This window comes from Pavona decussata, unplaced genomic scaffold (assembly GCF_977016875.1).
Source record: "Pavona decussata unplaced genomic scaffold, jaPavDecu1.1 SCAFFOLD_87, whole genome shotgun sequence".
Lineage (NCBI taxonomy): Eukaryota > Metazoa > Cnidaria > Anthozoa > Scleractinia > Agariciidae > Pavona > Pavona decussata.
Genome location: NW_028145504.1, coordinates 752501 through 780000, shown reverse-complemented (window position 1 = coordinate 780000; position 27500 = coordinate 752501). Strand labels below are relative to the sequence as shown.

The 27500-nt window shown below is 38.6% G+C and overlaps 3 protein-coding genes across 7 annotated transcripts in view; all 3 read left to right on the top strand.

The window, feature by feature from the left end:
- The window catches only part of LOC146474644 (tyrosine-protein phosphatase non-receptor type 13-like), a 37333-nt gene extending 22460 nt beyond the window's left edge, over positions 1-14873 (top strand). For all 5 annotated transcript variants that reach the window (XM_085116400.1, XM_085116399.1, XM_085116401.1 and 2 more), the window contains 15 exons: positions 1035-1216; positions 1965-2024; positions 2106-2187; positions 2946-3001; positions 3832-4083; positions 7018-7074; positions 8593-8674; positions 11042-11097; positions 11904-12020; positions 12358-12417; positions 12535-12672; positions 13093-13270; positions 13646-13735; positions 13891-14009; positions 14237-14873. In XM_085116400.1, coding sequence (XP_084972526.1) covers positions 1035-1216; positions 1965-2024; positions 2106-2187; positions 2946-3001; positions 3832-4083; positions 7018-7074; positions 8593-8674; positions 11042-11097; positions 11904-12020; positions 12358-12417; positions 12535-12672; positions 13093-13270; positions 13646-13735; positions 13891-14009; positions 14237-14401 — 1694 coding nt within the window. In that variant the 3' untranslated portion in view covers positions 14402-14873. The remainder of the gene's footprint in view (positions 1-1034; positions 1217-1964; positions 2025-2105; positions 2188-2945; positions 3002-3831; positions 4084-7017; positions 7075-8592; positions 8675-11041; positions 11098-11903; positions 12021-12357; positions 12418-12534; positions 12673-13092; positions 13271-13645; positions 13736-13890; positions 14010-14236) is intronic.
- LOC146474645 (uncharacterized) lies at positions 4090-7011 on the top strand. Its single transcript, XM_085116411.1, has one exon. It carries the CDS (start codon positions 4159-4161, stop codon positions 5332-5334), a length of 1176 nt encoding a protein of 391 aa, XP_084972537.1. The 5' UTR covers positions 4090-4158; the 3' UTR covers positions 5335-7011.
- Positions 14874-24741: 9868 nt separating the features above from the next.
- Positions 24742-27500, top strand: part of LOC146474643 (uncharacterized) — a 3016-nt gene continuing 257 nt past the window's right edge. The window contains exons 1-2 of the mRNA XM_085116249.1: positions 24742-24876; positions 27127-27500. The exon at positions 27127-27500 is cut by the window's right edge and continues 257 nt beyond it. Of these exons, the coding sequence (XP_084972375.1) occupies positions 24825-24876; positions 27127-27488 (414 nt within the window). The 5' untranslated portion in view covers positions 24742-24824 and the 3' untranslated portion in view covers positions 27489-27500. The remainder of the gene's footprint in view (positions 24877-27126) is intronic.

Here is a 27500-nt window from a genome sequence, read left to right as displayed (position 1 = left end):
TCTTTTTTCTTCCGCTCGTATTTTGTTTTAATTTGTAACGTGTATGGTGAAACAAATAGATTATAATGAATAGAAACGAACCTTTGTATCGAAACAATAGACTAAGTTTTGAACTGTAGCTGTGAAACATTTTCTAAGCCTTTGATATTGAATCTCCTCATGAATAAGCAAAGTGTCTGTGGTTTTTCTAGCTAATAGTTCAATGTGTTTGAATCTTATCAGAGCACAAAATTAACATTACAATGAATGTTTACATTTTCAGCCCCCAAATAATTCGCGTATCAAGCTGAGCTATTTCCAATCAACAATTTACATCTTCTTTTCAAAACAACAACATATCACATCAAAAATGTCTTCAGTGAAGCTTCTAATTTAGGCAAAGTTTTTTTTTTTTTTAAAAATAACTGAATGATTTGAGCGAATTGAAGTAAGTCGCGAACACGATGAACTCAAGACACTCACCACTGATAACTTCATTTTGTCCGTGGAAAAATTGTGCCTGTTTTGTAGAATGATTGTGCACCCTGCGTATTAAGTCTTGATTTTGTTATCTCTGCCATTTTCTCATAATAGCATTTGAAAATGTTTAGTTGAGTTCACATTGAGAATGTATTCGTCTGTAAAAAATGGATCGCTGACTGTTTGTTGAGGAGTTTACTTATGTTCTTATCTAAGCTTATTTCCTATACGGCCTGTAAGTAACCATTTGTTTTACAATTTTAAAGAAAATTTGTGTAAGACTTTTTAAATGCTTGTAGTTAGCCTGTCTTGATTCTAAGACAAAATTTAAAATGTTTATACGAATAGCATAGTGAACGTATTCAAGAATGGGGGGACAACCATAGTAGTTAGGGGACTACGTATTGGAAAACACTCCTTAGTAAATGTATGTTAAGATAGTAGCCATTTATTTCTTTAATCTTGTTTCACTCCAAAATTCACAGCGACTCTTGTTGAAGACTTACTCTGGCTAATAATTAATTATTGAGGTTTCCTCGTGCTATTTCTAATTATAAGGTTTTTATATCTTGCAGTTGTGAGAATGAACGGTGTTGTGAAAACAGACGAAACCGACTCTGTAGTAGGGGACATGGCAGTATCCACAGCCGCCAAACCTGGGTCAGATTCAGCAGTTATACAACCACCGGGAATAGGGCCAGCGATACATTTGAATGGTTCGGCTTGTCCTCCTGTACAAGAAGATCAGCCAGTACAGGTCCGTCAAATTAGTAACTATTTCCTGAATCAAGCAATCGTAAATTTGTCGTCATTCAAATTGTTGAGGCGTTCGCTTAACACATTCATATATATGCGGTTTGAAGCATATTTTAAACAAATTCGATAGACGTATCTGAAGAACAGAAAACCCTAAATTGAAACTCTAAATAGAACCCCAAGAGCCATCTCGTAGGTCGGTAAAGTGACGAAAGTCCAGATGAGTGTATGCAGTCCTGTAAAGAACTTTCGTCGGTGATATTTAGTACGAGTACAACTTTCGAACCCTATTTCCCATGCTTTAGATATTCAATTATCACATCAATCTCTGCGGATTCTGTTTATCTGAAGGCCGCGAGAGTTTGGGGAATATGACTGGTTTCAAAATTGAATGTGGTACTCGTACTAAGATCTAAAGGTCGCTATTGACCGACGTTTTCGACAACCTAAGCACATCTTTATTAGTGTCAAGGGGATTGTCTATCGTCAGTTGATGTTGTTTAGTCTCTGGTTATATTATGTGACGTTGTGAACCAATCAGGTTATCTACTGTCGTTCCACAATTAATTGGACTCTGGTGATGGCTAAATTGTGTCTAAATTACATTTCTTTCCAAACGGAAAGGAAGAAGCCTTTCATCTGCTGGTACATAAGAGTGGTCATAGCTGAATAACCTGTCCCCTGGCTGGTACATTGTTGCTGTTTATTTATTCCTTCTTTCACTGATTTTCCGTCTTTTTCAATTTCAGGTCAGCGTTCACCCTGTTCAGCTTCAGAAGGTCGATGGAAGTCTGGGTCTGAATATAATTGTGAGTAGTTCCTTAAAACAGTTTTTAAATTCACGATAAAACACTCCTTTCTTGAGCTAACCTCATCATCTCATCACACAGGGTGGTATCGAGTTGGGTGGTATTTACGTGAAAACGATGGCTCCTGAAGGACCAGCATCCCTCAGTGGCAAAATCAACATCGGTAAGTTTCACTGCACCCAGGACGGCTTTCCAGACGCTCTGGTAGGACAACACTGAAATGGAACAGTCCTTCTCACTGGAAATTTTTTGGCTCTATTCTCGTTTTTACCGAAGTGACCAGAATATCACTGAACCATTTGCTTCATCACACTCCCGTACAATTTATTTATTTATTGAGCTTTGCCGTGAAATAAATATACAGAAGACACTCAGGCAGGGGAGCCACTACAGCAAGAGCCAATCACAGTGGTCCCCCTTGCATTTAAAATAATAAAAAATACATAAAACATGAAGAACACATACACTAATTACAATGCTCCCTGGTGAGAGAGGCGGTTTATTTCCCAAAATTGCCAGTGGAAAGAACCGTTCTCTCAACTCCACCTATAGTAGCCCACGTCTAAATTTTGGAAGTATTTGAACAAGGAAATTTAGTATAATATGAAGGACACTCGCAGACCGGGGTATCTTTCTTTATCTTAGTCAAATTGTTCAATCTTTTCAATCTTTTATTATTTACCTAGCATTTACTCTTATTAGTTAACGACATTTTTGAGAATTTTATTGTAAACGGTTCTAAACTGCTATTTTCACGCAGAATTGATCATGCCAAGACTGTACTACTGTTCTTTTACAATCTGGAAGGGCACCCAACAAAATGAAATATTCCTTCTATATGTAAAGCGAACAAAAAACTGCAAAATATGATATCTAACCATTAACATCTGAAGTGTTTTTAATGGCCAACTTTCTCTACAGGTGACAGAATCCTAGAAATAAACGGCCAAAGTTTGGAGGGCTTATCAAGGCAAGAGGTAACTCATTTTCCGAATTCTTTTACCGGTTATTGCTCCAATATTTTATTAGGTGTTTAATTTATATTCAAAATTTAAATACTTTTACAAACCCATAATTTCATCGCTTTTTAATTTGAAGACCTGGGGCCCGTTTCTAAAAAGTCGCGGTAACTTACCGGGCCCGAAAAGTATATTTTTAAATGTTTTTTCGCCGATTACACAGTGATTACAGACATTGTACTTGGCCAATTTTTTCACACAATTATAAGATTTTAAAATTTAGTATTCAAAGCTAACAAAAATTGACTTCTGCTAAGAAACATTTATCACCAAAATCAGTTATCGGGCCCGGTAAGTTACCGGGTCCTTCGAGAAACGGGCCCCTGGCCCCAGTTGTTCAAAGAGCAGATACCTTTATCCAATGGATATCCAGCAGATAAAATGTGTGCGAGATTTTCCCGATGGTCCTACAATTTGTGAATAGAGTACAACCATCTGTCAAATTAAGTATGGGTTGTGAGGACAACTTGCCAAAAGCGTTGGTTGGAGTGCATTTGGTCCGCTGGATAGCGACTTAGCAAGTGGATAAAGTTATCCGCTCTTTGAACAACTGGGGCCCGCTGGAGTAACTTTTGTTTTTTGTTTATTCATATTATCTTTTGTGAAACTGTTTTGTTTTGAAGCATTATTTTGAAGCTTATCCTTTATCTTTTTCAAAGAATTATAGAAATTCTGTATTCTACAATTGCTTTTGCACGGTAAAAGCTTTGACTGTTTCCGACCTTTCCCGACGGTGTGCTTTTCGTGTTGTCATAGCAAACTATCGGGCCTCATTTTTAATTTCTCAGGCTGTTAACATTTTACGGACTGCACCTTATGTTTGCACCATGTTGATCGAAAGCTGTGTAGCTGCTCCAGCCACTCCGAATGGGAAGCCAGCAATGCCTGGTTCCCAGTCCGCATCAGCCTTCTATCAGCCGAATAGACAACAGCACACGCAACCCATGATGCAACGTCACCCGTCACTGGAATCGCAGTATTCTGCTATGCATCAACAATTTGTTCCAAGTCAAAGTCACCAGATTGAAGACATAGTTTCAGTGAGTACTTTAAGCATAGACAAAACTAAATCAGAAACTGTTCTTCCTTTAGAAAAACGTAGCAGTAACGAGGCAATGGCCTGTGGTCGACCTTTTGAGGTAAATCCTGCTGTTGTGTCTGCTCAAATTAAGGAAAGGGCAAAGAAAAAGAAATTAATGGTTGCTGGAAGTGTTTCTCACGAGGAGTTGCCAGAGAAACGGGTTGATCACTTTAATACTTTACCCAGGGAGGGTCAAACTTCTATGGGTGAGCCGAAATGTTCAGGCAAAGTAGATATCGCTGCTATTACTGCTCAGGATAGTGCAATGGGAGTAAAAAAGAAAAAATCGGTGAGTGGAATTTCTTTCCTTGGGGGGTTACAGGCGAAGCGTGAAGAGCAAGTTGATACTATAACCAACGATGTTGAAACTTCTAAGGGCGATCATCAGTTACCAGGGGCTAATGCGTTAGACCAACAATCTGCTTCATGGGGGGAAACTCTGGCCGGGAATAATATTTCTCAAGGAATACCCCAGGGAGAACACCCCTTGCTAGATGAAAAATCGACTTTGCTGGATTTCCCTGAACCGAAAACGACACAAAGCGAGGATTCCAACGTAGTTGGGTTTTTCAGAAAGATTCAATCGTTTCTCTTTTCTCCCAGTTCCTTTAAGCCAAAACGCTCCGACGAGTCGGAGTCGTCTTGCTGCGAAAGTGATTTTGATTCCGAGTTTAGTGAGATGACATCGGGGTCTTTTAATCCCGGTGAAATAGAGGCCATGCGGGAGGAGCTGGAGAATTTGTTGCTTAGCAGTTCTCCCACTCCAGATTCCTTCCAAGAACCCATCGGGGCTGTTGGCTCTGAGGATAAGCCCTTGATAGAATTCGAAATAGCGGAAATGGAAGGGTTAGAAAAAGGTAAGAAAGACGACAACGAAATCCATAGTGAAGCTAATTTAAAGAGAAACGTGGGAGATACTAATGAACCGGATAAACTCGAACCAAGTAATGTGAATTCAGAGGCTAGTGGGATCAAAAAATGGAACAATGATGGTGCAAATACATATGCTGAGGGAATTGACGATGAAAAGCAAGAAAAAGCAAGTGAGGGGTCTGAATGCCAGTTTGATGGAGGGAAAGGTGAAGTAGAAAGTTTTCCTGTGGAGGCAGGTGATGATAGCCACGAAGGTGGCAAAGATCCTGATGACAATGAATCATCAATGTACACAACAACAAGCGTTGTAAAAGTTCAGAAAGAAACTACTGTGTGATGTGATGTCGTTAAGATCTACATGTGCTAACATATAACTGATGAGAAACTATCTTAAGTGACAGTTTAACTTGTAGATGTCGAGGGGAAGCTGCTAATTTAACCAGTTTACAGCAACCAATTACGTGTTGGTGTTTATCAAAAGCTTATTGCCATTTATTCAAGCAACGTAAAAGCTACTGCAATAACTATAGCTTTGGTAGAGATGAGGTAAAAAGCGAAATCTTGAAGCTCCTATTTTATATTTAAGTGTAGATATAACAAAAAAGCTGAAAGAATCAGAATATTGACTATTCTTCAATAGCCTCGCTAAGTAGAATGAAATTCAATTGGGAGACAGGACAAAACGCCGACGTGAAAATGAAAATTTACATAGTATTTAAAATATCTTGTTTACACTTTACCCCGAATAAAATATTTGGTTCTGCAAATGGCAACAACGAGCAAGAAATTATAGCGGACTAAGTGACTGCAATTGAGTGACTAACTTTCTGTTATAAATACTAATTCTGTTGATCTCACCTAATCCGAGGACTAGAGGTTTAGTAGGGTAGGTGGGTGTGCAATTGATATATAAACCATTCAGTATGCATATAGATGAGAAAAGATAATGTTTAATGTCATAATAATCTCATAACTACTCACATTTGTTAATCCAGTTAATAAGCAGCGTGGTCATATTATTGTTGCAGCAAAGCCCAGTTTTTGGAATTTGAGTTCAGGGGTTTAAGGCTTCTTGGTTAAAAATGGCTTAATGTTAAATTAATGTTTTTTACAGGCGATAAAAAGTAAGAAAGAATTCTTTAAACTGGGCTATCACTTAGCGTTGAACTTAAGAAACACAATTTAATGAAAATAAACAAAATGTACCATGAATTCATGTCTCCATAATATTTTTTGTAAGTAAGTTTACTTCTCAAAACAGCTCACAGGACCAGGTTTAAGTCCGGATATAAGCTATCTTGCAAATTAATAAAGAACGGGGCAACTCATAAGCTGCTGTTGCAAAGTCATTCCATTTAACCGGAGATATAATTGAAAACAAATTAATGGACGAATTTGCAATTTTCAACTGGTCCTAATTTTACATCTTCACGGGTCAAATGACACCTTTAAAGAGCTATGAACTCAGCAGAGTACCTTACGAAAAATGAGTCACCAAAGCAGAAAATGCAACAATGTTTCACTGACATTTGGAAAATTCAAATACAAGAACAAAAAAAAAACAAATTTGAAATTCAAAATTCACACCTCTGTTAGGCTGTCAACTTCAGAGCTATCGGTACAGTTTGGAATAAGGACTGGGCTAACGCGGGAAAAATTAAAACGTATCTTGATACAATTACGATCTCAGCGACGGTCGAAAATACAACGCTAACATGATTATCTTCTGTATTCTACAGAAGATCTAAAGCCGACATTTTAACAGTGGCCACCACTTGAGAAATCTCTCGTCGGTGCACTAATATAACAGTGTTTATACAGGGTGCTCTCCCACAACATGGTGGTTTTCAAAGAGGCCATTATTAATCTCATTATATAATCTTATTAACTACTTTAAAGATAACAGTCCATTATCCAAGGGTTTGATTTTGCCATTAGCAGTCCTGCAAAATAAAGGTTTAAATTTAAATCTGAGTTAATAGTTTTCAGTTTAAGCCACTAATTGTTATGTTTCTTTCAGGACTTCATTCCTATTGAAATTCCTAAACTCAACGGAAGTTTCGGTTTAAATGTGACGGTAAGATAGTCCTACATTTTGAAAAGTTTTCCTAAGAACTCACGACTTCTTGTTATCATTTGGTTGCTTAAGCCTTTCCACTGTAAAAATAGTATTTTTAACAAGACTTATCTTGGTTTTTAACAATTCGAAGTAAGATCCTTCTTCTTCTTTGACAAGAAATCTGTTAAAAGCAGAGAAAAATGTTACATTTACCTCTAGCACGTCTCTTATTTGAAAGTTCCTTCTTTTGGTGTAAAGTTGACAAATCTAGGCAGATGTTTCAATTGTTCCTTTTACGCAATTAACTAGAAAATGTATCGGAAATTAGTTCGTTATATTTAATTTATCACGATCTTTCTGAAACAGTTCTTATCTCAACTGACGTAACATTTACATAAAAATGACAACTGTTCACTGCGAATCAGATCAGTTTTAGTGTGAAGTGCGTAATAACTATCGCTTCTTACGAAAATAAGACAAAAGTGTGTATGTGATACGCAAGTTTGAGCAATTTAAATTTGTGAAGAACGGTATTTCTTGCATCACATAATAGAGCTTAAAACTTCAATTGTGTATATTCGTCTTTGGGGTGAAGGCTAAGGTCCATTCCATTTCACTGAAAAGAAAACATAACGAACGGAACAATAATTGAATATGTGGTCTGCAAGCATGTTTATCGTATCCGAATCCATCAGTCATTCTCAAGATAACAAAGGATTATTTTCTGTTATGCTGAGACCACTGACGTATGCATCAGCGATTTTTTTTCCTTAAATTTTTCGTTTCCTCAAATCACTTTTGTGTTCTTGAAAATTCGGCGCACTCAAGGGAAATTAATTTGTGATGCAGGGCACAGGTGTCAGGGTACCGCGTTTAAGTTCTGAATAATTCAGATAACGTGTTTTGAACTTAATAAAAACGACGAAAACTTTAAATTAGATTTACGGCATGGAGGCCATTAGACGCAAAAAAACACCGTGGCGCTCACAGTTCGTCATGAAAACAATCGTTTTACCTCATGATTCGGTCAATATTAAAAGTTTATTATCACTAAAATATTTTTAACACTTAAGGTTCACATTCGGTAGGACGAAAATAATTTTTAAATTGATTCTTGTTTTTCTAAGAAAGTATAATTTGGGGACACCAGCGTATATATTTTTTTGTTCATCAGCAGGGGTCCGGTGAGGTCTCTTAATTTCAATTCGTTTTGCACAGTATAAATAAATTATATTTCTAGGCATAATAACAAGAACCTCTTTGAGTTCCTTCCGTAACAATGTTTTCAATATCACGAAAGCGCTGGTTTACTAACAAAATTGCCTCTTTCAAAACCTTTTCTTTTTTAAGCTTTTACACACTGAGTGTTTTTGAGTCATCGAAGGGATTTGATTTTTTAAAACTGTTTTGACTTACTACCATCCAAATACGTAGAAATTTTGAACCAGTTTCGCTTTTTTGTCGACTTGAACTTGTAGCTGATTAGTTTGAATGTTCTCGTTACTTATTGTATATTTCTGTGATTTTTTCCCTTAGGGTGGACCAGAACTTGATGGAATTTATGTGAAGTCTTTACTACCAGGTGGAGCGGCCGAGTCATCGGGAAAAATCAGAAATGGTGAGTTTCTCAGCCGAAGCTGTTTGGCCTCGTCGGTGACAGTAACACATGATTTTTTTTCTCAAAGAAATGTTCGCGTGAAAAATAAAATTAATTAAGACCAGACGGATAGTGCAACGCAATAAAATAAAACATAACGTACCTTTTGGCTTTTCCTCTTTTCCGTTGTGTATGTCCTATGAGTATCAGGTTAAAACCTTCTCGCTTTTCCGTTTCATGGGTAGAGCAGCACGATCCACTTATTTTCGAGCAATGGAAAATATATTCACCGATTGCTGCTTATCTTCTCATTCAAGGAAGCTGATTGGGTGAATGTTAAATGTGAGGATGATTTTGTTATTTTTCAAACAACTTACACTCGAAAGAGTAGCCAATCAAATTCTACTTTTATATGGGTTTTGTTTCTTGATTGGTCAAAATAATTTCGACTAAAGCTATCAAATAATCTGTTGATCTTGTGATCTTTTATTGCTTGAAAGATTTCTTAAAATACTTCGTTTCCTTTCTGTTTTGACTATGCCACTGGGATGGAATAGATCTAAATAGAAACACAATAACTACACAAAATTTATTTTTTTATTTTTGGGAACATTAGCACTTTTCATTGGCAGTTGACTAAATCGAACTGTGCGGGCCTTTGACGATTGATTATATGGTTGTGATACTTACAGGGCTCAAAATTGAATTTCTCCTAAAATTCCTCCATATTGCCAAGCAGACAGGTGATACGAATTAGACAATTCAGCTTTACCCCATTGATTGATTGATTCATTAATTAGCCTTGTCTCACCACGTAGACACCACCACCACCACGTTTCCTCTGCTTACTCATCGCCTGATGAAAGGAAAGATTGGCAGGTCGACCGGTTACCCGTCACCAATTGTACAACGACGGTCGGCGTGTGATTGGTGCCTTTCGATCTTCATTATTGATGCGAGAAACTGTTCCCTCTGCGGACCGCTGCATTACCGATCTTTTGCTGTGTCGTGGGCGCTCACGCTTCGGGGATTTTGGTTGCGTTGTCCCAGTTGATGTTACCAGGGGAAATCTGATGTGGATAGCTTCCTTCACCCAACCGGTGTATGGGCGACATGCCTCGATCAATAAACTCTGTTTCAAGACGGTTTTATGGCCGGTTTGTTCGGCTAACTCGAAAACGGTGGAGGTTTCAGTACGGGTGTATCGAATATTCTTGTCTTGCTCCTTAATTCTTTTTGCACACAGCTCTCCCTGGTCCCCCGTTCTTTGACATTCCTTCCCCCTCTCGTTGGTCACTTTAACGTAGTTGTGCAATTCTCAAAAAGAGTGAGATCATCAATGAACAGTCTCCTTTTTCCGTTCGCTATACGTGTTGCTGCTCGCCTTTGCCGTCGTCTCACTTCCCTTGTCGTAGGGGAAGCAACTGGTGCATCCTCCTGATGAATCCCAAATTCTGAAGGGTAAATCTTCTGCAGGGGCCGTTTCAGGATCGTCTATCTCCTAGGCGATCTGCCTGACAACACCGGATCTTACCGCGACTTTGTGTGCACCAATAGCTGCTGGCCGAGGTACTCCATGAATGAATCTCCCAGTGAGAAAGTTCCAGTACTGGTCAGCACCAAACAATATGTCGCCTTGAGTATTACCTTCACGATAAATAGTTAATTTCAGCCCAGAAACTTAAAAGATCGCCTCTCAACAGTGTTTATACCAAATTTTACTTTTTATCCGGTTCTGAAGGACCAAAATGTGATATTTTTAACCTGAGTTTACTTGTTCCACCATCCGAAAATTACAGGAATAATGAGCGAAAAGTGACTTACTAACAGTGAAAATAAGAGTGGGATTTCCTGATCGTTAAGCACATGGAGGCAAACCTACGTGTTGATCTCGTTCTGTATGGCTCCCTGGGAAACTCTGTGGCGTGTGCAGTGTTCCAACAGTGAAGGCTAACAGTAAGCAGTCGAAGCGTAGCGAATTATTTGTCATAAATAAAATAGAATAAATGGAAATTTCAGTGGATTCCACGGGGTGGCTCTTCTATCCACTGTTTCCAGGTCAAATTGGCAATGGGAAATGTTCGTTTTTGTGGAGGGAGGAAAACAGGAGTATCGGAGAAAAACCCTCGGAGCAGGGACGACAAACAACAACAAACTCAACCCAGATACACAAGAAACTTTATCGTAGCAGAAACGATGATATGCTTTCCATACTTACCACGATGAGCGGTGACCACCTTTTTCATTAATAGACATAAAATGTATTAAACAACCAGAGAGAAAAGTAGCATGTTAGGAAAACAAACTTAAATTGAAACTGTTAAAGTGTTTTGCAGAATACTTCCTGGTATTGTGAAAATAAGGTTAACTAATTTGCTTTTCCTCCAGGTGACAGAATAGTGGAAATAAATGGAGTAGCAATGGAGGGATTGAATCGAAAACAGGTATTGCCTAAAAGTTCGCATTTTAATAGTCATACATAGTTGATCCCTGCCTCGACAGGTGGGTTAGTCAGTCGGTCAGTCGGTCAGTCGGTTAGTCGGTTAGTCAGTCAGTCAGTCAGTCAGTCAGTCAGTCAGTCAGTCAGTCAGTCAGTCAGTTAGTCAGTCAGTCATTGGGTCGGTCAAAGTCAGAGGTGTGCTCATTAAACAAACCGAAAAGGCACAATAATGGAAATATGGAGATATTTTCAAATTGATCTATGGAGATATTAGCGAATAGGTGCAATTCTTTATGAGGCGTTGGTTTCGTTGAACTTCAGGTATTGCATTCCATACATGACTGGGGATATGCCCTTTCACATCTCTCACCCACAAAAAAGGGGAATAAAATTAGTGAGTGTCTAACTGTCATTATTGTCATCCTCAGTAACCTTTAAATAGATCTAGAGGAAATAGTCCCCAAAATTAAAATATCTTGATTATTAAACACATTTTCCCAACTATTACCATAACAAAGATATGGAACATAGTCTCCCAACTGTTACAATAACAAAGATATGGAACATAGTCTCCCAACTGTTACCATAACAAAGATATGGAGCATAGTTAGGAGAATACACTTGTTGATATTAGGGCTGAAAGGATTTCTGAATTATTCGTCCGTGATTGGGAGGGCCTCCTAGGTCAGTTGGGGTCACGAAGCCAACCCTTTTCCGCTTTAACTCGCGTTAACTGACAACAGCTGCATTTCCAATAGCTTCTTTTCCCATCATTTGTCGTTCATCTTGCTATTGCCTGTTCCTTTACAGGCTGTTGAGTTACTGAGGCGTTCCGCAGCAACTGCTACTCTGGTTATAGAGCGCTACAGACAACCGGAACCTGAAGTCCCTCCTCTGGAAGATGTTGATGATCTTCTAAGAACATCAGTAAGATTGTTACTTGCTATTAACCTTTCAAAATTAAACCTCATTTACTTGAAATAAAGGGAGATCCGCATCGAGAAATTGGCATAACACATTTTTTGGCGCGCATTCGATTTCGTTAGCATACGATTTTCTAAGTTACTCTAGCTATATTCGTTTTATCACTGGAGTTTTTGTGTTGCTTACATCAATTTTTTACTAGTTACTAACATCTCAGTAAACAATCCAAGTTAGGGTGAAGTGAGCTACTAACTTCTGGTTAAAGTTAATAAGACGTTCTTCGCTCTCATTTAACGAGGATCAGATAAAATTAGAAATAAAAGCCCTTTCTTGTTTACAGCCAAACTGCATCCTTGTGGAGCTACAGAAAATGAACCATTCGTTTGGATTCAGTGTTGTGGTGAGTGATTTTTTATAGTTTAATTCAACTGTACTTACGTCTTGCAGTAATATCTTTCTAGTTATCATAAAGACCCCCTTAATTATTTTCTACAAATCATATTTTGTTTTCTGTTAGGGTGGGCCAGATTTCGGTGGGATTTTCGTGAAAACTATCAACCCAGATGGTGCAGCAGCCATGGACGGCAGAATAGGAATAAGCGATAGAATAGTGGCTGTTAACGGCGTCAACTTAACAGGCGCTACAAGGCAGGAGGTAAGGCTTCACGTTATAATGTTGTTGAATCCCTTCACTGAAAATTTTAGTTTTCTCTCAGGGAAGCGACATTAGGTATGCTTATTCTTAAAATTTTAAGCATCAATAGAAAAGAAATTATTTGCTGTAGATTTATTTAGTAGCTGGAAAAGGAAGTATTCACGTCTAGCTATCTAATCGTTCTTCAGAATAGAGAAAAAAACTACAATGTTTCTGGGTGGGCTGGAATCACTTCTGACTTCTACTGAGTAGCAGTTTAGACGATGCCTTCACCGCCACTGGTAGAAGGCTTGCGTAAACTGATTTACCATTTTTTGTTATCGTCATTGAAGGCTAATAGAATTCTTGAAGTTGGCGACAGAATGGCCAGTTCTGAAGGTTACGAGCATTTTGTGACGTGTGATCACGTATTCCTTTCAGGCAGTTGATACTCTTCGAAACTCGCCAATCATTGCTCAGCTAGTCGTGGAAAAATGTACAGCTGAAGATCACATGACCAACAGCATGACCAATAGCAGTGGACCGCCAACGCCTCAAGAGTCAAGATATGGGGCAGTACATTACAGCCAATATCAAGGTCACACAGACAGCTATAATGGTGAGAAAACTCTAAACTGGATCAACTTTAACATTCTTCGATCAACCGACGTGATATTTAATTAAGTTGATTTTTCCGTCACATTATTTTTTGGCTAGTGAGGGAAATATGACACATTTTATTCCAAATTTTTAAGCCGGATTATTGACAGACTGTCGGAGGAAATCCTGTGGTTTTGTAGAGAATTTGATGTTATTTTTAGAGGTTTTGTTATTGTCAAAGTTATAAAACGAAGCGAAAGCCACTTAAAACAGCTCACCACGCAGCACTTAAAACAGAGAAGGTCCAACGAAAGTAGAGATTCTAAGGTGTCCTTGCTATCTGACTTTGAAGCGCCACTGACTTTCAAGAGTGATGTGTGATTGTGTTTTTCAGATTACAGTATGGACGATTTACCATTTGAAGTTTATCTAAGTAAAGGCCAGAGTGGACTGGGTATGAGCCTATCTGGAGGAGACACTGCAGGTATGCAGGCCGTGTCTGTTGTAGCTAGGGAGTTCAGAAGTCTTCACGTGTTTTAAGCTACTGAGCAGTTTAGCATTTCTACCCAATAAAACGAAGGAGGGTTGCATTGTGTAAACTCCCTTAATTTTGTTTTGTTTCTATCATCTGTATCTCAGGTCCAATCTACATTAAGAAGCTTGTTCCAGGGGGTTCAGCGCTTTTGTCAGGACAGCTTCAAGTTAATGACATTATTCTCCAAGTGAACAACAAAAATGTAGATCGAATGTCTTACAGGGTAAGTGCTGTAAAACCTATGCTTTATTGTCTGAACAGTTGATAGCTGTTGATAGCTAGATCGTATGCCGTCACCAAGTGGGTATGAAAAAGTTATCGCCCATTAAAGAATGTTTTTCTATAATAAAAACAACAACAAAAACAACAACAACTACAAACAGCAATGCCTTATAAATAGAAATCAATTTTATCTAAGAATTTCTGATTTGTTTTTTCATTTTCCTACAGGAAGTTCTTTCCATCCTTCGTAACTGCCCTTCAGAAGTCCGACTGCTAGTTCAAAGACCCCGTGTGTCATCACACCCTCCGTACCCAGGGTACCGCGCGGGGAGCAGTGACCGAGCCAGTGTAGATAGCTATGGAAGCTATAGCAGCATGTCAAGTATTTTTTAAACTAGTTTAACAGGTTAAATTTCCGTAGAATTTTTGAAATAATATGCCGTTGGAATTCATAAGACTAAACCTTATCTAGGTTGATGAAACAGTTAACCTTAAGAAGATATACGAACAATGAGGCTGTAAGCTTCTAATTTTCTTAAGAGTCAGGGAACGCCAAATCACTTTGAACTAGCCGCTTATGAGCTAGTATCTGTGCGGGTTCATATGGACCGAGTCAACGACTGTTTAACTCAACAATTTCGTAACTTGTAATACATGACAACATACTCATTGGTTATGAACGCTAGACGTTTTCTACAAGAAACTTAGCCAAGGTATTGTCTTGCAAAGACTGAGTGCTTCACAATCCGTTGAAAAGTTCTGGAGACGTCATACGTTATTTCTTCATGACGCGATGGTAATTGCTAGAAAAACCGACCCAAAAATAGAAATAAAGGCTTATGGGTGGGAAGTTATGGCAACAAGCTGCTGGCGTTTAACAAGCTGAGATTTATGGGGGAAGGGGGATGTGAGAGGGGGGAGGGGTGGGGGCTTTGGACTTTATGAGCGCAGACTTGCCGCTAGAAAGGGTATTCAACTTTTGTATGTGGTTGAGTTGATCTTAAGCGAATGTCTTGAACTGAACGGAATTCCCGTATCCTGATCCTGGGCCTGTTGGCATCACGCCAACTTGAGCCAATCTTATACAAATTTGCAAAGAATTCGATTTTTTTTTCAAAATAGGAAAGCATAGACCTGGTCCACTGAGGTCAGGATTAAAGGGGTCAGCGGTAACTCGCTACACTTGTTTCCGAGGTGTTTTCCCCACCCTCCACCCCCACGAGTTGATTAGAACATAACGGCAGAGACTGTGTGGTCACATTTAGTTGTGACTGAATTGCCAAACTGGACCAACATGGGAATGGAAAAAAAATGGATAGTTTGTTCATTGGTAGTACCGGATACTTCATTATAACCATTTTAAGGCTTACGTGCATAGCGAAGAACAGCGACTATCTTCACGACATTCTTGATAAACAGCTGAAAGACCATTTTAACTATCAAGTCGGAAAATTTTCCACTTATTGGCAAAAGAAACGACAAATTAACTACAACTACTGACCTAAAATGGCCGATAAATGTGTTAACCTGTTAAATTTGCACGGCTCTAAATATTTGACCTCTTTCGATTAACTCTGATCCGTAACCTACAGTAGAATTCGACCGTTCTGTTCGCAAGGCGTTAAATTTCAAAACCTTCGATTTATCGACCTCGGATTGACTTTTTGATACCCGCGGTCAGTCTAAAGATAAACAAAACCATCTTCGTTGCCCAAAGCCGAGTTCAACCGTGAATAAATCAGTTGTGCTTACATTTAAGACTTAGGCCTGGTTACATGGCGTGTCGAAAGATAGCCCAACATGCACGTAAGCATTAAAAAATGGCTGTAATTAAGCGAAGAAAACGCTACCTCTGTTGATTAATGGCTTCTACAACCATGACCTGTGTCCGTTTATAGGCTTACTGTGGGTGGGTTTCAGAATGTAACATTCCAGGGAAAAGAAAATTCAATTCATTTAACGGTACTAGGAAAAATAACTGGCAGTTTGAAACTGGCACTAATTGTGCGGAAAATCACGTTGGATTAATTCAACATAAGAGAACCAGGACAAAAATCGTCCTTAAAATAATCGATTACTTTCATCTCCGTCGTTCAGTAGAAAATCATTGACGTAAAGGCAAGTAAAGACAGAAGGAAATTGTAGTATCCTTAAAATAACTGAATGTGCTAACTGACACTCACAAGACATGTTCATTTTAACCTTCCACTTCGTGGGGGTGTTTACTAAATTCGAGTCAATGTGGTACATTTGTTTACTTTTATCATTTTTTTCAGTTATTTTGAGTTAGTTTAGACATACTTTAGCAAGTCTGTTCTGTTCCAAGTGAACGTCACCAGCCTAATAATTAAAAAAATGACCAACATGTATTATCTCCTAATTAATGACAAGTAAAGTAAATTTCCAACCAAGGTTTTCCAAACAACGACTAGAAGAAATAAATGCAGTTTTTAAAGAGAAGTTGTGTGTTAACTCAAAATAATTCAGATTGAGCAGAAATGTAAAGGGAACGTCAAGAATGGATACAACAAGACTGAGTTTCATGTACAGTACACATGTAACGGTTAAGGTGCTTTATGTTACGTTTTTAATTTTGTATGTTATTGCATTCATAAGGCCTAATAAAATATTTTGAGATAAATAGCAGCTGTTGTTTCTTTTCATGATAACCGAAAGATGGCGTATGTGGTATTTTGTAAATAAACCCCTTCAGTCGGCTGATATGTCGGAGAATAATGCCCAAGGCTGAAAGATTGTCCGAAAAATGAACAGAAATGAACAGATGGCCGCGAAGTTCAAGATGTTCTCTTGTCAAAACGCATCTCACGTATTATCTGGAAACCAGTCCAGGAGTACATGTATTCAAGAGAGGATGAATCCTCTCTTGATGTACTCTATTGGGAGATTTGTACGACAAAAGAAACCAACATAAACTCGAGTGTAGACGCCCCAAAGGAGTTCAAAGTTCAAAGTTTGTCGAATACTCGTTGAGTGCGATTCCGGACTGGGTAGGAGTCAAATATGGCCTTCAATGTATAAAGATTAATGGGCGTTCGATTGACCCTATTTCGGAATAGGAATACATATAATGATTACTAGAAATCCTTCATGAGAAGTTTTTGGAGTTACTGGAGCGAAAGTGTGCAGAAATGTCTTCCCAAATTTTACAGCCATTTCGTTTTTTCTTATTCCGGAATACGGCCAATCACAAGCAACCTAAGATTTCATGGATAACGCCTAAAGACAAGCAACCGTACAAACGACTTTTTCACTGACAATACCAGCCCATACACGTGTATCAATTGTTTTCTATACAAACAACCTTGACTATTGTCAGCATTTGTGTATTTGCATTTCAGACTCCTCCGCACGCCTCTTTAAGGCCAAGCAATCAGTTATCGTTCATCAACTCGTGTTGGTCATCAAGTTTAAGCCAGTTTTAGCTCCCGTAAAAATGAAGAATTCTGCTGCAGTATTTCTGGTGTTGTTCACAACCATCAATGCAGGTGAGTGCGGAGACATTTTAGGACAAAATGGCACACTAGCTATCCTAAAGCAGGTATTTCCCACATGAATTTGAAGTTTGACCTGCCGGGGAAAAAAATTATCGCTAACTGTTCGTTTGGTTCCCGTAGATGGGTTAATCGCCTCACAAATTCGAATTTAGTCCTTAAGAAAACCTACAGTATTCTTCGCGAAAATCTCAGCTCAACAATTGCGTAACACACTCAGTGGAAATTTGACCAGTCGTATCGGTTTCGGAAAAGCAAATTTAAAAAAGCAAAGTTAAAAATGCGAAAACGTCAGCTAGCGTTTTCGTACAACCGGCAACAGCTCGTAAATTCAGGGAATAAAATTCTTTTACCTAAAATATTTTGCAACTTAAAGGGACAATATCATGCTATTTTTAGTAACACATTGAAAATCGAAAAGACGCTATTCGGTTGATAGCAGCCAAGATATAATGACCAAAATTCCATTAAAAGACTATCACAATGCAAAGAAACTATCCACGGATATTTTTGCCGGCAGATGACTAAAATAAAAATGGGTTCATTTGAAAACGTAGGGCCGACGTTTTCAATTTTCGCCCTCGTAACGCACTAAAAATCGATTGTACTATATTTTGGTTCAACCTTTCGTCTCAGTAGAATCACTATTAATATTTCTTTAAATTAGCGATTTAGAAATTAATTAAAACAGTGTTCAAAGTTTAAAGTTAATAAAATTTTGCCCAAAATCATGATATCTCCCACGTTGTGACACTGCCCCTTTAAGTTTTCAACCAAAGCATCCGTACCAGGCGCGGATCCAGGATTTTGAAATGGGGGGTGAATTTTTGTAATAATGTAATTTTTTATAGAGCCAAAGCCTGGTTGAGGTGTTTGAGGTCTGTGCAGCGAAGAGCTCTCAAGGAGCTTATTAACGTTAACAACAAAGAAATTATTCTCAAAAAAGCAGATAAAGGCAGAACAACCGTCGTTATGAACGGAGAAAACAAAATCAATGACGGACAGAAACAATTGGATGATAAGAATGATGATTATTCAAGAAAGTGACGCAGGCATACTCGGAAAAAAGAAATCCGAGTGCTCCTATCAGGAGTCGAACCTAAGACCTTCCGATTACTAGTTCGGATGCTCTACCACTAAGCTACAGGAGACTCGTGGGAGCTAAGGCCATCAAACTAGGTTCATGGGACATTCAAATCCTAGCAGTATGCAGGATGTTTGTCTCATGAACCTAGTTTAATGGCCTTAGCTCCCACGAGTCTCCTGTAGCTCAGTGGTAGAGCATCCGAACTAGTAATCGGAAGGTCTTAGGTTCGACTCCTGATAGGAGCACTCGGATTTCTTTTTTCCGAGTATGCCTGCGTCACTTTCTTGAATAATCATCATTCTCATTCATTCACCAGGCTGGAAATATACCATCACATTTCTTTCATAATTGGGTGATAGAGATAACTGTCAGCCACTAGACGAACCAATGGTTAGAGACACATCCCAGAGAGTTAAACACCTCATTAATGCCCTTCATCAAGCAGGGTGCATAGACGAAATGACGGTTAAATGGTTTAACCTAACACCAAATCCGCCTCGAAGCCCAGTGTTTTATACCCTCACAAAAATTCACAAACCGACATTAGTCGGAAAACAAGACCTATCATATCTGGGTGTGATGGCCCAACAGAACGCCTATCATCATTCGTAGACAAACTACTTCAGCCAATAGCACAAATACAGGACTCGTTTCTAAAAGATACGACACATTTCATAAGGTTTATTGAAAGCACTAGGGTGCCTAGAAACGCTTTTCTAGTCTCAATGGATGTCACTAGCCTTTACACGAATATCCCACAGAAGGACTGAAAGAATCACTATAGTATGCAACGCATACGAGAACTTTCATGCCAATAACCCTCCTATAGCTACAAATTTCCTCAGAGAAATGCTCAGCCTTATACTGAAGGAGAACTCCTTCCAAACACACGGAACTGCCATGGGCACTAAAATGGCAGTAGCTTTTGCCAACATCTTTATGGCATCTATAGAAAAGGAGATCTTAAGGCAGAGCGTTCACAAACCACTAATGTGGAGAAGATTCATTGACGATGTATTTTACTTGTGGGATACAAACAAAGAAGAAATAGAAAATTCATTGAGCAAGCAAATTCGTACCACCCTACCATAAAGTTTACCGCTGAAGTCTCACAATAAGAAACAACATTCTTGGATACAACAGTCTATAAGGGAGAGAGATTCGAGAAAGAATCGATTCTCGACGTGCGCACACATTACAAACCTACTAAAACATTTCAGTACACAAACTACAACAGCTGCCACCCAGCAGGCACTTCTGAGGACAAACGCTTCTAAAGTAGTGTTTGACGAAAACATTAAAAACTTTAAAACACGCCTGGTATCGAGAGCTTATCCTAGTAACCTGGTGGACAAAATCCTCTCCGAAGTTAACTTCGCAGAAAGGAAGAACGCTCTTACACAAAAACAGAAAGTGCACAAGAAAATTCTACCCTTCGTGACACAATTTCAACCATCACTGCCATGTTTGAAAAATATTCTAATGGACACTGAATGGCATTTAATACAAAACCAGCCGCTACTAAGAGAGATATACAAGGAACCTCCCTTTATCTATTATAGAAAAGGGAAATCGCTTAAAGACATGCTTATTAAAGCAAAATTATAAAGGCTTTTATCAACACAATGGGCACACAGCGGGAGTCGTGTAGGTCTGTCAACCCCATTTCAACAGGCTCAAAATGAATAAATTGATTGGTAGAACCAGTCATCGCTAATGCACATTCTCCACCTCAATTAGAGAAATCAAATATTATTTCAATATTTGACGAATAAGGAAAAAAAAAAGGAAGGGGGCTCAAAAAAAGGGGGGTGAAAATTCACCCATTTCACCTCCCCTGGATCCGCCCCTGCGTACAGATCAATCTGTATTAGCTTACACAGATATGCCAAAACAAGGCCACAAACGATCTGGGAACTGACAAAAGACAACATTTGAAGTATTTTGCTTTACCGTTCTAGCGAACTACGTTCAGGAGGGAAATGAACTATGGCGTCGTTTATTAGACTGTTGCGAAATTCTGGCGACCTTTCCAACTGAGATATGATCAACAGATGGAAAAGTAAAGAAACATCATGTCATTACTTTGTCAACTCTCGATTATTTTGTTTGGATAATTTTAGTGCCAGGTCAACATATTCAATGTTAGAATCTGCTGGTAACACTTCTAAATCATCCCTGTGGAAAAAATGCAGTCCTTTTTTTTAAATAAATGCCCTTCTGTCCTATCAGTACCGGTGGGTGACAAATATCCACAGAAGGATAACAATTAATGGACACAAGTGCCACGCAATCGCCTCTCGAACTTCCCTTGGTTTTTTTCAAAGCTGTCCCCTTTTTCTTAACATTGTTTTCTTCTGGATAAAATGAATAATTGAGCATAAGAAGTAAAGGAAATAACTTTAAATTCCAGGATTATAAACCCATACAAATATGTTGGAATTTAATGTATTTTTTCCTTTGCTAAACGGCTTAGACTGCAAGCAGTCTCTTGCCTCTCGTGCGCGCTCCTTCTTCCCAATCCCTCCTCGTTCACCATTTTAATTTGCATAATTTTACCGACATTTTGCGCGGGTGATCTCAGGAAAAACGTACAACTACTCGCAGTCTAGAGACGGCTTTTAGCACTAGTTAAGAGACGACTGTAATACTTGAAAACGAGAATCATTTTGGGGTTTATTTTTTTGTAGCCAGCTCCTTCAAGTGTTATCAGTGTGGTCCAACTGATGAACAGACAGCGTACACTATAGAGCAGTGCCAAAAAGAACAGACAAAGATCGACTGTCTCGCCGACAAAAATTGCTGGGAGACTTACTTTACGAGGAAAGATGGAAACAAGAGTGTGAGGAGGGGATGCATAGCAAGAGATAAACGCGAAATCAAGAAGAAGGCGTGTAGAAGAGGAGAGGTCATGGGCGACAAAATTCAAGAATGTACCATCACTTGCTGTATCAGTGATGGTGATACACCTTGTAACGGTGGAACACTGTTAGCATGGAGTAACAACAACAACAACAACAACAACAACATACCCTGCAACGGAGACACGCTAAAGTTACGAAGTAACATCAACAATAATAATAATAATAATAATAATAATAATAATAATAATAATAATAACAACAACAACAACAACAACAACAACAACTGCATCAGCATTAGTTTTACTGTCTCCTCTAACGTGTTGCTACTGCTGATAATGTTTTTCGCATGTATTCTTCTGTACTGTTTGAATTAACTTTGTAAACCACTAAACATTAATAGGGAGCTTAAGCAACGACGACGGCGACGATAACGACAACGCTGCAAAACAAAATGTTCAATGAACAAAAATAATCGCTCTGCACGTGCGTTTTACATTTTGGTACATTTCTTTGCCGTGCTTTGCAAAAGAACAACGTGAAATAACCAAATTCTAGGGTTTTTGGAGAACGTGAGCACACGACGGTGAATTTTTCATTTTCTTTCTTAACTTGAACGCTACTCCTACCAATTTGGTTTCTGGACAGTTCGCCGTTTCTCTATAAGTTGAGCGGGTTGAAATAATCGCGAAGTAGCACAAATAAAATAAAGTTTTATTTTTAGGTGATGTTTTCGTTGCCGTTGCCATCTTCGATGCGTAAGCTCCCTAATAATTGCATTCTGCCCGCCGTCCTCGCGGCCTGAATCAATCAGCTTTTATTAAGGTTATTGAAATCGGTATTGAACATGAAGCCTTCGCGGCAAGTCAAACTTAGTGGTGGTTTCGTTATTATGAGTAGTGTAATTTTTGCGGACTGTGGGGTAAATGTAAATTTTAGTTAGGCATTCTTGTTGAGTCTTGTTTTGGTCTTTTTTGATGTAGCTTTTGACAAACGAACGATTACACATCTTGAAACAGGTATGAATGGGCTCTAAGAATGATATACAGTACACAAGCCACTTTGTTTATATTATTAGTTTTTAATTATTTTTATTATTACAATGCAGTTTTTTATATTATGATTGAAAAAACAAGAACAATTACAACAACAACAACACTGAAAGTTTTAGTTGACTTAACATCCGTGGGAAACTATCAGCTATTAGATCCTCGCAAAAAATACTCTAAATTACCATAGCCCAGTCACCCCAATATATGTATTGGTTTTGCTTTGTTATTATTATCGGCATGCTAAGCAACCAAGGCTCGGTGATCTGACTAAATTAAGGGAGCTTCTGCCCAATCAATCAGATTGCGAGATAGCAGTGATAATAAGCTTATGTACTGTTTAGGGATTACTTTCATAAACAAAAATTGGAATCCCGGGATTTCTCGGCGTCGAAATCCGTTTTTTTTTTTCAGTTTTATTGCGAAATCCTAAATCCAGATGTCCAATCGAATGCACTATTAGAGATTTAGGAGATTCAATCTGTTTTTATTGCCCAACCCAACCAATTTGAAACAGGGAAAATTCCCTTCAAAACCGGACTGTTTAGGCTAAATCTACAACTTGCTGCGCATGAATCTTTGTTATTGTTCTACAATGAAAATACATACGCACATATTACCTTGCTGTCTGTACACCCAATCCCACTTCTTGTGGTCTCTTGTGCAAAAGAAGAGAATAAATTAACCAATCCACATTTTTTTGAATGCCTAGCCTATTGCTTTACGAAACAACTCATCGATCGGATAAACAATATAATAGGATTTCCCTGAAAGGTTTAAAGTATAATTTTTGTAGTTTCTTTCAAAAATAACCGGCGATTCTGCCCAGTTTTAGCAGCGATATGATTTCCTCTTCTGTGGTTACGTTTGCAACGAAAGAAAACTACAGCAGAGCCTGAAGTTATCCGCCATCTAACGCTCACCGTCTGCCAATGCACCTTCCACCATCCGCCGTCCGTTATCCTTCGTCCACCATCTTTCTTTTTTTACAGTTTCGTTGTGTATAACTATAAAAGAAAAAGGTAAAAAAGTTGTGAACGCGAACGGGACACGAGGGTCCATGCGAGGCACCATCCTGTTAAGATAAGATTATTATAACTGCAAATAAATTGTACAGTAATCAAAACTTGACTGCAGCTGTAAAAGGTCAGAAAAAATATTTCTTTAACGGGGTTCTGAAAAGATTGTACTGCGGGCGAGAGAAACTGCTTGGTGGTAATAACGTATAAGAGTAGCTCTACAGTTTAACTGAGTAGTTCTACAGTTTAACTATACGATTAAAGAACGAGGCCTGACAGGTACTAGTCTTGCATAAAGGTGTTTAAAGATTAAAAGAGCTACTCAGTCTGGTACGACCAGACCAGACCGTCCGGTGTTCTCTATCCGCCGTCCGGCTGTCCGCATCTACCGGGGCCGTAACTTCATTTTTCCAATCAAGGGGACCTAAACACGAATTTTTTCAGTGAAAACTTGCGTGTATTCAAATGAAGAAGAACCATCTCTTTAGACGGCATTCAGCTTGATGAATGTCGGAACTTTCCATATTGTTTTTCCAGAAGGAGGTTGAAGATCTTTCCGCTTTTATTAAGTTTTTTACGAAATTCAACCTTTTGTTTACCATGGGTGCCAGAGGCATTTCTCGCCCGGTTTCTGATTATTTTCGAAACCTCCGACGATCGGTCTTCGGCCGACCAGGAATCCAATAATAATGCATTTATAATTACTTGCTTTTCGTTTGGCAGGGTTGACGGTTGACCGCCTGCGATATGCCGAACTTAATAATATTGCTGGCCATTTTAAGCCAACAAACCAAGTTCGGTTTCCCATTGCTCAAGGTGTCTGTTATGTCTGGTTGCAACTCCCCAAAGCCAGCGACACAACTGATGACCTCCCTGTTTTATACACCGTTATGCCAATGAACGTTGGTGACAAAGATCGTCTTGTTTGAAAAAAAAAAATCTTCACGTTTCCAGCCAAAAACACCGGGAAACTGAGACATTTCTTTTTCGAAAAAGAGCATATACACAACCCGTTCTTATGACACAATGAACTTACATAATTGCATAAGTTTTGGTCTGCCACTTAGGATGCAACATCTGCCAGGCGCTACGCATTTAGCATCCTTCCCATCAATCCATGCCCGCTGTTTTCCCGCTCTTTGCGGCAGATACCTCAGTGCCAGGGGACTGCTAATAACGAGTTGGACAAAATATAAACCCAGGGTACCTCAGTTAATTACTATTGTTTATGCACGGTGAACAACAGAGGTGAGTGAATCGACACATCTGAGTTGTCAAGGTTGTGACTATGAGGAATCTTCCCGTTGTCTTGCTGGTTTTCTGCGCAATCATTTTCGTAGGTGAGTGAGTTTATATGTAGTGCATGTTTACAACAATTGTTTACTCTTTCTGAGTTGTGGCGAGTTGAAAGTTTCTAACATGTGCCCCTCCTTCCATGTAGCTAATACGTATTATGAGAGGGTGTAGAAAACATAAATATTAGGCTACCAGCAAGTGAGAATATTTTCATCAAAGGTGTCAAACACAGCCACCGTGATCATGTAATTTGTATCATTGCATTAGGGTTAAGCAACGAAAACATTTAAGCAAATTGCTTAAAATATTGTCTCCTGTATTCCCAGACCGTTTTGTGCGTTTTTAAGACTTATTTGTGTAAGCTAATTCATTTGATCTGTTAAAATGCAAAACGTTTTAAAGAACGGAAACTTATTCCTCAAAAACAAGGGTATAAATTTCCCAATGTTACAAAGATTTGAGCTGTTGTTTTGAAATTTTTTTAGGTCATTTAAGGCTTTCCGTGCAGATATGCACCGAAATATACTGTTGGGTTGACCCCGTGTTGGTATAGTGAAATTTGGTTCATGCAGGTTTTACCGAATAAAGGAAAATGGAATGTATTTTAGACTTTGACGGATTTTTTCAACCGGAAAACAAAGCCACAACTTGAAGACAGATTTAAAATGATAATTACTTCATATGGCTAGCACAATAAATCCGAAACGGGATGTTCATTTGGGGAAAACGAAAAAGAAAAATTTGTAACAGCTCGAAACATGCCGTCTTTCGGTTACGTTTCGCGTGAGTTAACAAAAGATTGTCTGGTTTACCCGAGAACAAAAGAATTATGTTTTATTTTATCGGGAATATGTTAATCTACAGCACAACAGAAACCATGATGTTATTGAAAAAAAAAGTAAAGTTTCCAGAAATTTTTGTTTACTGGAAACGATGCGATGATGATGGGATCGATAGCTAAGGGAGCATAAACCGATTGAGTGTCTTGCCGATTATGTGAGTTATGTCCAAACACGCCATATGGAAACATTTCAGTTGTTTAATAGACCAAAAAGGATTCAAAATGAAATAAGGATTCGGTATATCGCTAGCAACACGCATTACCATACTGAAGGGGATTTGGACCAATCAGTATAGCACGCGGAAAAAAATACATGAGCAGAATAAACAAACAGAAACTGCCTTTGGAGCACTTAGGGGCACTTAGGAAAGTGCTAGTACCCTGGGTCGGGTTGTTCGGAAGCCGATAAACACTAAGCTACGATTCAAGTGAACAGAAGATTTCTTCTTGCTCGTTAAAAATGTTTTTAGGCTATTTTTTAGCTAATGGGAAGGAAAAGACGAGGTCAAAACTCGGCTGAGAGACAGAAATCTTTCTGGAAATCTTTAATTAGCTGTTAAACTCGAAACAAAGTTCATGTTTGCCGGTCTGTGATGACGCTGTTTTGTGGTTTACAACATAGTACTATGGCAACGCACTTTACCAGTCAGGCATTGATTTAGTCAGGGCTCACTTCAAGTCCTTCAGCTCTAAAATCTAACCTTTTATTATGTTTTTTTTAAAAATTTCTTTCTTTCCAAAGATGTATCAGAAAAGAGAATAAACTTCGACTTTTTGATACGGTTTAAGTCTGTCGGTTGACTGGTAAATAACGAGGACTACTACTAAAATTGTATCGTAAATATTAACGCTTTCTCGCTAGATATCTACGTGAAATCATATAGCAAACTTTAAAAGTAGTGCATAATAAAAGCAAACTGTGACTTCAATCCAACCGTAAATATATATCGCCTTTTATCCAGCTATATATGACACATTGTACTGGATACAGGGGCACCCAACGAAACATTTAAGCAAATTAGTTTAATTGTTGTCTCCTGTATTCCCAAATCGTTTTATGCCCTTTTAAAGACACCTTTGTGTAAGCTCAGATAGTTTGATCTGTTCTGATGCTTTAGCTGAAAATTTAACTTGTAGAAAGGTTTACGGTAGGAATTCAGATGCCCCGAATTTATCAACTGTTTACGAAGATGCTAGCTGACATTTTTTCGTGTTTTTAACCACTCACTAGTTTACTCCTCCAAAAATGAAATTTTGAGCCTTCATTTCGTCGAAAGATACTATGGATTTTGTTTAAAACTAAATCTGAATTTCTGAGGCGTTTAGTTTGAGGCCTTTCGAGCAGATATCCACTGAGACGAACCGTTGGGTACCCTGTGGATTTTTAAATGAAAATGGCAAAAACAAAAGTACAATTTTCGTACTAAGAATTGTGTCTTGAATACATTTACAGCTTATTCCTTCGAGTGCTACTTTTGCTATGAAAACACCGAGGAAGAATGCACTAGTAAGCAGACGAAGGTGAACTGCACCGGCGACGACTACACTTGCATGAAGTCAAACTTTAAAACAGACAAGGACAAAACAGGAGAGATCAGAGGATGCGTGCCAAAAACGCCTTGTGAAGAAAGCAAGAAAAAGTGTGATGACGGGGAAGAAATTTCTTTCGATGATGGAGATAAAATAACGAAGTGTGACGTGGCCTGTTGCGTCACAGCCGCGGGAGCCGAGAATCCTTGCAATGGCGCTATTACCGTTACTGCAAACGTGGTTATGATGATATTCGCAGCCCTGTACGCTTTAAAATTGTTTTGAGCACTCGTTTGT

What these genes read in the sequence shown, in the direction of transcription:
- LOC146474645 (XM_085116411.1), top strand. Translation starts at nt 4,159, where the DNA reads ATGGCCTGTGGTCGACCTTTTGAGGTAAATCCTGCTGTTGTGTCTGCT.